The 10,374-nt window shown below is 35.7% G+C and overlaps 1 protein-coding gene across 1 annotated transcript; it reads right to left on the bottom strand.

Moving 5' to 3' along the window:
- Positions 1-451: 451 nt before the first annotated feature.
- On the bottom strand, positions 452-9,873 carry LOC104907461 (hypothetical protein). Its single transcript, XM_010696394.4, has 5 exons — positions 9,549-9,873; positions 9,155-9,272; positions 8,661-9,061; positions 3,006-3,345; positions 452-1,618 (listed from the first exon to the last, which is right to left on the bottom strand). The coding sequence occupies exons 1-5, from the start codon at positions 9,590-9,592 to the stop codon at positions 674-676; spliced, it is 1,848 nt and encodes a 615-aa protein (XP_010694696.1). The 5' UTR covers positions 9,593-9,873; the 3' UTR covers positions 452-673.
- Between the last annotated feature and the right edge of the window lie 501 nt (positions 9,874-10,374).

Below are 10,374 nucleotides of genomic sequence, written 5' to 3'. Positions count from 1 at the left end.
TTTTTTTAGATTTGCCATTGATGCTGCGCAATTTGAATCTCCTCCACAACGTTGGACATTTGGAATCTATGTGCTCCAACTTGAGGAGGCATTATTGGACAGATTTTCTACAAAGATATGGAAATATTTTGTGAATCAGTTTCCATCTAAGGTAATATTGTTAGGGGTGTGATTAGCTTTCCTTGGAACACATTTAAAAACATCTGACAAGGGACAACCCTCCACCAGAAAGTCCTGTAGAATCAAAATGAGGCAGCTTGGTGACGAAGGCTAGTGCGTTCAGTCCTCCTCCTCTTGTATCGTTTAGCAACATTGGTTCACATCTACTAAAAACATAGGCACACAGCTTTTCATCCAGAATACTTCGAGAATGCACCAAAATTGGAATTTGCATATGTAATCACCCCCTTGTCCAAAAATCGGACAAATTACGATAAAAGGAGAAGAGAAAAGACATTAAAATTAAAATTTGATTGAGATTCACGAATGGAGTCGTACTCATAATGCAAGCACCTATCAAACCATCAATTTTACAAACTGGCGCTTGTATAATGTACATGTAGCTACTATAAGAAACCAATACTATATACCTTTTTTTTATAATTTTAAGTAATGTCAAAAGTAGGAAGAATGCCACCAGTAAATACAGACTATATCAGCTCGAATGGTGGAATTATCTATATATATGTGGTCTAACGTCATGATTTTGGAACGAGAACGGGTATGCAGATGGAGGCATCCCAGCTTCACTCCCTGGGAACTGGCTGAACATCATCTGATTTGATGGCATACGTGGGAAGAAATCTGGAAAGCTTGAATTGGAGTTTGACGATAAGTTGGATGGACTGGGAGCTGATACATTTGTATTGAACTGAAAGTCGTATCTTGGCTGCCTCTCTGAGAATGGATCACCACTATGATTACCAAATCTGGATCCCATAGGACTGGGAATATATTGATGACCTTGTACTGGCGGAGTTCTTGAATTAAAATTAGAACTGGTTGGTTCAGATGGAAAATCTGAACTCGAGAACTTAATCGGACTGGGAGCTTGAACCTCAGGATCAGTTGGTACTCTAAAAAGGCCAGAGCATCCGACAGGAAGTTTTAACCAATCAACTTCTTTGTTTGCAGGAGCAGAAGTTTCCATAGGCCTCTCAGCAAATATCATTTTTTGTTTGACCAGTAGCTTGGCTTCTTGAAGGGCCTCAAGTACCATTCCCATCCTAGCATGTTTTTCATAGGGTACAAGTGCACGAGGTCCATTTGTGTGTAGTGATTGATGTTCAAACGAAGCACTATCATTGGCTAATGGATCAACTTCACCTGCATGTAACGAGTGCCTTGCTGCATGTTTTGAAGATTGATTACTGTTCAGCACAGAGAACGGCTGCATCTCACTGACGTTTTGTTCCTCTGAACATTCTGGATCAGCATCATGAGATACCTTGAAACTATTAAATTGAGCAGATAGTCTTCCCCCCTCAGAATTTGTTTCCGTCCCAGCTTTCTGGTCATGGCCATCGCACTCATCAGCCTCAATGGACTGAGGAACTACTGCTTTCCCCTCATCTCTCTCCTCAGTGACGTCTGAATGGTCACCAGGTTCACATGAATCCTAAGAAATTCAACGTCAAGTACCATGAGCTACAATTCATCAGGTACAAAGAAAGGAATTCAACTTTTTAGCAGTCAAAATCATACTAAATATTTCTAATAATTGAGTGCAGCAGCAAAGATAGAGATGACAAAACAAGCAATTAATCATATGACATTACATATTAGGATAGACATTAGTGTTTTCGCCTCATCTTAACTATAAGTGTTGGCCTAGGTACTATTTTGGTAGAAGTTAGTACTTACTAGTTTGTGCTAATGTTTGTGAAAGCTACTAAAGTCTAAAACTAGCTAGTGGACTTGTTAGAGGAAGTACTATACTATTAACACTTATCCAAAGTACCTTTTCTTGATAAAACTTTTTACATCCTGTTATGGTAGATTGCATATAACCAGTTTAGCTACAGCGTTAAAACCTTAAACTTCAACGGGTCACGTCCTGTTATGGTAGATTGCATAAAAGTGATAAAACCAGTTTAGCTACAGCTAGCCAAAACCTTGAACTCCAATGGGTCACATCCTGTTATGTAAAATTGCATATAACCAGTTTAGCTACAGCTAGCCAAGACCTTAAACTTCAACAGGTTACAACAGACCGTTAATTACTAACAACTGACACTCAACCACTAAGCATTAGCAAATTTGCTAACACTAAACAAAGCAACTAAATCTGCTGAGCAAGGCCAATAAGCAACTACAAGTCAGGAACAGTAGCAATTAGATTCTGCCATATTTTGGCAACCCAGACAGCTAAGTGAACTAAAAAAACGACATTGCCAAAAAAGTGAAGAACGAAAATGAAACATATAAAGCATCAAAGCATGAATTGAGAACAAGACTTTGCCTGGTGCACATCTTAAGTATCTTAAAGAGGTATTGACATGAAATTATACGAGCAATAATTGATGCAAAATGATAAAGCCTTGAACAAGCCAGTGATTCTCTCATTAGAACCCATAAATAATTATTATATGTAGTTATAGCTACCATATTCCCCTTGAACAGTGGAAAGGATGACCTAGAAACTTTAATCATTGTTCAGAAAAATGTTGCTACAACTTCGATATTTTTGGAGATCGATTTAGTCTTCCTTCAAATTGTTCTACTACATACACCAATCTCCTCTCAGAATTTATGAATTTAATTAAAAGGTGTGACCGTGCGAGTATATTTTACCTAGTCAATATTACCAACAATATCCTTCTAACCTAGAGGATGGAACTACCAAACATTATCATGGAACGGGGTGAATTTCTGCATCCTCATCTATACAAGGAGCTTGATATCAGGGCAAATTACATATTCATTATATCCTACACAAGAACTTGTATGCAGCATATGAATATTTTTGAGCAAGAATGGGCATTAGACAGAGTGTCACAACATACATCATTCTCCCCATATTTCTGTTCCCAAATTCTTTGAGCTTTTTCCTGGGCTTCATAGCATCTTATAAGTTGTGCTTGATGTTGAAGAGCTCTTTTCATCTCACCACTGCATTCACGTTCATGTGTGGAGCTGCCAGCATCGTATTCCTGTGCCTGAGCCTGAAAGGAATGAGAAATTTCTTCCTTTTGGGAATATCTATCACCACAATTCTCAGGAGACTTCTTTGATTCCTCACTCCGGAAGTCTAAGCAATCAAGACAATGATCGAAACAGTCCACCCCACTGCTTTCCTGAGCAGCAGACTTACCAGAGTCCCGTCTCGTCTCCTCAACTGTTGACCTAGCAACATAAACCACAAATCAGTTGTCTATTAATCTATATTTACACTTCAAACATACTTTTCTTAGACTTCCAATTTTGACCAACTTGGCAAATAAGGTACATCGGTCACAATGAGTTTGAATCAATGCTGAGCATTATATGAATACATAAGGGTAAAGGATAACTGATTGTAATCGTAATCACGACTCTGATACACGAAAGAGGGTGGTGAGAGGGTGTTACCTTTTAGCAGGTTGGACATGTTGCATGGGCTGCATGAGTTTTTCTGGATACGTGTTTCTGTCCAAATAGGTGGCAATGAATTCCAATTTCCTAATTTGCTTTAAGATATTCTTTCACTGCTAACATCATATGTTTGTAGATGTTGCTTGATGATTACAAGAACTGCTTAAATTCAGTTCTAGTTCGCTGCTTCTGGCTTGTTGATGCACAATATCAGTTGTGATTTGGTTCATTATTAGTTAGATTACGCGTCTTTGTTAGTTCAATAGAGCACTTAAATGTTTCCAAGTTTTAGGCTTTGCTATCATTTGGCTTAGTTTAATTGAGTGGTTTTTTTGTCAAATCAGACCAGATAAAAAGGGAGTTCTGTAGAGAAAGACCTGATAAAAATTTCTTTTACAGTGAAAGACCGTATAAGTATAGATGTTTGTTTTTTAAGACCACGTTACAACTTTTTGGGTTTGACTTCTTATTCCCCCCTTTCTTTTTTGTGTTTTATTCGGCAATTCCCCTCGAAAACAAATTCACTCTTCATCAAACCCCTCCTTTCTGAGGACTTTCTAACGAAAAAGACAAAAACGAAGAAAAAATAAGAAGTTAATTATGAAAAGTTGTAAAGTGGTTTCCACTCTCAAGCAACAAACATTTTATTTTACTTGGTGTTTTTGTGAAAAAAAAAATTATAGCTTTTTTCCCATATAAAACACCCTATCTATTTGGTCTTTTCTAAAAAAAAACTCATTTTTCTAATCAATTATTTGAATTAGTTGTTTAAGCGTTAGTTAAGTTAGGACATTTTTTGCCCAGTCTTTTGATAGAATTTGTGGTGCACACGGAAGTTTTGATGTACCCGAATAGTATCATAAAATTGTATTTTCATTGATAATTAATTGTACAAGTGCGTTTGTGAGAGCTCGTGTCTCTCATTCACCTTGGTAGAACCCTTTGTTTCTACCTTTCCTAATTTCTTGTGTGGAGCTCACTTGTTTGGCTCCCTCTTAACTCATACACATACAACATATTTATAGTTGTTGTACCTTAGTTTCTAGATTTCTCTACACTTGTCTAATATCTTGATTTTTACAAGATATTTCTAGATACATCATCACTTGATTATTTTAGACTTTACACTATATTTCTCATTACACATCTAGATTTTTCTAGATTAACCTTTAATACTCCTCCTTAATCTTGAAAATTTTAAAATTTGTTGATGCACCTGTCATCAACGACCCAACCATGTATAGAAATTGTTTTTATTAGCGCTCATGTCACCAATTATCCTCAACTTTGAATCTTCTTCACATACAGTAGATCTTCAATGTTTTGGGTTGGTACTCATGTTACCAACTTACTCATCCTAATCTGAACTTTTTCATTTTTCTTCTTCACATATCTTTATCCAATTTCATTCTTTCATTGATGCTCATGTCACCAATCATCTGTGCTAATCCCCATGTCATTAGCAAACTCCAAAATCTTTCTTTTGAACTTCTTTTTTTTTGTTCTTCTCCTTTTTCTTTTCATTTTGTTTTTTTTTTCCTTCTTGTTCCTAACTATTGGTGCTCTTGTCACCAATATTCTCCCTTTTTTTCTCATTCTTTCCTTTTCTTCCAATGTTAATTTCATTTGTTGATTTTCATGTCATCAACCATCCCACTTATCCTACATTTTAATCTTCGGCATTTCTCAAAAGTTATTTCATCCTTTTTTTCCCTCCACCATCATATTTTAATTTCCAAACATATCTTCCATTTTTGTCTTCTCCTAAAACTCTTTTATTTCATCTCCATACCTTTCGATTTATCTTCTATGAAATTTTGTATTAGATACTTACCTTAATTGTGCCCTCCAAGTCTCTTCTTACAAGCTTGATTTCCATCTCTCGAGCCTTCGATCTTCTTCGTAATCACTTTTGCGGCTCTGATACCATGATAGAATTTGTGGTGCACACGGAAGTTTTGATGGACCCGAATAGTATCATAAAATTGTATTTTCATTGATAATTAATTGTACAAGTGTGTTTGTGAGAGCTTAGGTCTCTCATTCACCTGGGTAGAACCTTTTGTTTCTACCTTTCTTAATTTCTTGTGTGGAGCTTACTTGTTTGGCTCCCTCTTAACTCATACACATACAACATATTTATAGTTGTTGTACTTTGGTTTCTAGATTCTCTACACTTGTCTAAGAGTGAAAATATCGCGGGTCTGAAGCATGAAGTCTGAGGGTAGACTTTGGGGAGTTTTGCTCCAGACTACCGCTAATCTGTTGAAATGGGAAGGTGAGTCTGGGATTGAGTTTTGGTTTCCCAAACTCAATCTTAGACTTGCTTTGGGACCCCACAACTTCTTTTTTTTTTTTTGTCTTCCTTCAATGCAAACAAAACTCATTTTCCCAAATAAATGTTATATAAAATAATATGTTCAACTTTTGGTAGAGAATCTGGAGTGAGTCTGAGGGATAAAGTGTAAAACTGGAATGAGTCTGGAGTGAGTCTGAAGAATAAAAAGTAGGTAAAAATTAGTGAAAAACTGATGTGGCACAGTCTGAAGGTTGGGTTTGGGACTGAGGGATAAACTCACCCTAATATCTTGATTTTTACAAGATATTTCTAGATACATCATCACTTGATGATTTTAGACTTTACAATATATTTTTCATTACACATCTAGATTTCTCTAGATTAACCTTTAATATCTTTTACTTGGTTTAGGATTGTTTTGATAAATGGGCTTTTCCAACTTTCTTGATGACATTCAACCCATATATCAGTGATTTTAATAATTGATGCCAATCCTCGTAATTATAGTGATGGTGAAGATTCTTAGCAAGCCACAAAATTCAACAACCCTTCTAGTGATTTCTGTTGGAGCATCGTTTAAACATTTGAACTAATTCTTGTTTGTTTTCCTTCAAAAAAGAAAATCCAAGTCCACGTCTTTATTTCAAAACTAGTATTTTTGAATAGTTCGATCAAATATTTCATCCTAATATGTACCACAGTCTACAGTATTAGAGCCTTATATTGAATTTACCCAGAAATGCAAGACATATTACTCCAAAAGATACAATTCTGTCCTAATACTAACAAAACAAATAAGTTACAGCCTACTAACAAAATCTCAATGCTAAAGGCAGTTCAAAACCAAGTAAAAGACTAGGAAAGACTTATCCTTAACTAACTAAACAATTCCGAATTAAAACCCGGGAAAGCTCATGCCTAAAAGCCTAAACTGATTAACTTAAGCAGCCCATTAAGCAAAATAACACTAAATAAAATTGGCAAACAACTTGGAAACATTCAGCTCCATTTATAAAGTAACAACGATACACATAATAATCAATTACAGCCCATTCTTTTCTGCACCAACATGCCATGAGCAGAAGATGATGTTCTAGCAGCAAAAAATAAAATAGCATCTCATAGCAATATTAGGGCAGCGGAAATCCTCGCCAACTTGCTGGAGGGAAACATGTAGCTTGCAAAACTCAGGCAGCCCGTGCAACAAGTCCAACCAGCAGAAAATACCCCTCGTTCATGGATCAAACCTAGAGCCTCAAATTAGACTACTTCCTATGAGGTAAAGCAAGAGTTAAATATATCGAATTCCTAGATAACTCTTTCTAGTTAGTTCCTTTTAACCCAAAATTGAAATATTGTCTAAACTGGATCTTTGAGCTTAAGTAATCAAGGAACCAATTTGGTTTACTGGACCTCATCACTCATTTCCACGAGCAGATCTAAGAGAGTTTAATCAACGGAGAGAACACACAAGCAACATATTTGAATGAAAAGGTGTTTAATAAGGCAATATTGAAAAAGCCAAATGCTTGGATGTAGGCAAAAGAAACTCGAACCAATAGGTACATCAGCATCACCATAACAACTAGAATAAAGCATACTCGGATAAATAAGTATTATGTCTCAACAATCTATCAAGATTAATGAGTCCAATCAATCCCTTAAGTTCGGAAACAAAGATAAATGAAGGACCTAAACTACTCCCTATGTCTTCATTTATTTGCTCCCAATGAGATATGAATGCTAATTCAATTTTGGTTAGGTGGAGATGAAAGACAAATAGTCGGTGGGACTAAATATAATGAATGTGCGGGTAAAGTGGTGGTCTCAACTCTCACACAATCATTCTTACTATAGGGCAATCTTCTGGGGAATCTTAAAAAGGAAATTGAGGCAAACAAAAGGCAACTAAAGGATTATTTAAAAAACCTTCATCAAATAGCAAAACGCAAAAGTCAAGGGATGCTAATCAAATTTGACGGAAGTGTTTTAGAAAATAAGATTTCCCCAACCTAATACATAGGAACATGAACAAATGCCAGATAGTAATTGATATGGAGTTCAGGAGGTTGAAGAAACTTATGCTATGTTTGGTTAGCAAGATTTCATTTCAAATCCTGGATTTGGATGAAATCTATTGTTTGGATGGCATGGAATTTGAAATTATGGAATTTGTCCAAATTCTTATCAAAAGCCTATATTAGTAGATATTCAAGTTCAAGCTATTACCTTGTCATTTCAAATTCTCTCCTCATACATATCCCAACTCCATGAGTAAACCCACACTTTCTAATATTTATTTCTCTCTCCTTTAGTAAACCCACACTTTTTCTCCCTCCTCCATTAAACCTCTATTTCTCTCTCCTCTATCAAACCCCCTTTACAAAACAGTGATTAGGAATTGAAATACAAACTTTAAATTCCAGATTTCAATTCCACTATTTGAAATGAAATACAAGTTTCCAAACACTACCTTAAGGGAATTATAGCAAACTGAAAATTAGGGCCCAATATATTTAACAAAGTTACAGCATAAGCCACCACCTATAATTATAACCAAATACAACTCGAGTCTAGAGTCTATGAATCATTTTACATGTCCACCAGCATGATAAACCTTCCAAGCCAGTCAAAAGCAACGAGTGGTTAGCAATTAGCATCAAAATATTGAATGACGATGCTTAACAACAAATGGAGGCATTAATTGTACATAGAGAAGAGAAAATAATTTTAAAAAAATTCAAAGAGAAAGCAACAACAAAATTTGGGAATATTTGCAAACATTTACCTTGGTTCTCTTTTTTTGATTTGGCGACATGATTTGCCAAGGCGATGCCTTGGTGAAGAGTTGACTTGAACAAGATTAGTTCGGCTCCAGACAGGAGAATTGAGACTCTTTTTCTCGAGGAGTCGAGTCCTCTCTTTGCGACCTTTCCAAAACAATGATCTATCAAATGAAGGGGTAGACTCCGGCTCCGAACCTGAGTATTTCTTGTCATCCTTGGTGGTATCACCCTTATCCATATCTGATTCACACTGAGGTTCTTCCTCATTGGAATCAGAATCACACACCTCAGAAATGTCACTAACACCAAGACTCTCCAAATATGAAAAAACATCTAGGGCCGCTTTCTCCGCCCTTTTCCGCTGAAGAGTCACAACCTTCAGCTGCTGTTCTAACTCCTTAACCTATAATCGAAATTGCATAGCGAAAATGTAATGATTTTTCGATAAAACAAAAGCCAAGCACAAACACAAACATGAACATTTCTAAGAACTAACCCTTATTGCAAGCTCATCAGTTCTTTCTTTCGCCGCCTTAGAAATCGATCTTTCCGAAAGCAGCCTCGCTCGAAGATAATTAATGGTCATCATCAGTGAATCATCTTCTCCATTTGTCCTAAACGTAACAAGATACCCGAAATCAGCAAATTTTTCACAGAGAAATTAATTTCTCATAGCTTTGTGAAATCAAACGACAATTGATTGCGGAAAAACCCAATATGATTCCAATAAATCAACTTCAAAACAAAGCAACATCAACAATGAGCTACATAAAACAGAACTGACACTAAAATCAAATTTCGATTTAATACAAAACAATAAATTAGACTAAGATACAAATTACAATCGCAGAAAATATATAATTTCACATAGATATAAGACAATCATTTACCTCTCATCATGATTTTCGTGACTTTTATTCGACGAACTCTGCATATTGATAAAAACGCAACTCAAAAACCCCTTATACTTTTGAAGATTAAGGTTTTAATCGATGAGTTGAAACCTAAAATTGCAGCGATCTGACCCTGAACAAGTCTTTGAACAATCTACTTCATTACTGGAATGTCAGTGTCGAGAGACTGAAGAGAGGTCGCACGAAAGTTCCCGTGTTATGAAACGTGAACAACGGTGTTGGATTCACATTTTCCTGGGGTCTTCGGAGTTCGGACCCGTTGACCTCAAGCATAATGTCAACCAAATTAAATCAAAATACTTTTTGGAAAAATCAACAACATAATTTTTATTCGAGAAGTTCTGGCTTAGACAAGTTTCAACCATTAAAACTAGTTCGTACTCCCTCTGTTTGTTTTTATCTTTCTCACTTAGAATCTTGACACTATTCATGCATAGAGAGAATCTTCTCAAAGGTTCTCAATTTATAAGAAAAAACATAGTCATGTGGGGTCTTGTTTGATTCGTCTCAATTAGTACTTTATTAAAATTCAATCGTTATAAATTTTACTAATATATAATGAAAGATATTTAAGTTTTAAAACGTGCATTGGCAAACGTGCAAAGTCAAAGTAGGAATGATAAAAAAAAAACAGAGGGAGTATTTATTTCCAACTTGCATTTTTTTTCCATTCGCATTAAAATATAATAAAGAAAACTTAATATTTGAAAGGTACAAATATAATAACGTGGATATTCAAAGCATGATTAAAAGTTGGTTGAGATGGTAATTATGCTTTATGTAATAGTAAGATGTTATGGGT

Source organism: Beta vulgaris, chromosome 4 (genome assembly GCF_026745355.1).
Source record: "Beta vulgaris subsp. vulgaris cultivar EL10 chromosome 4, EL10.2, whole genome shotgun sequence".
Taxonomy (NCBI): domain Eukaryota; kingdom Viridiplantae; phylum Streptophyta; class Magnoliopsida; order Caryophyllales; family Amaranthaceae; genus Beta; species Beta vulgaris.
This window is presented reverse-complemented; position numbering and strand designations above follow the sequence as displayed.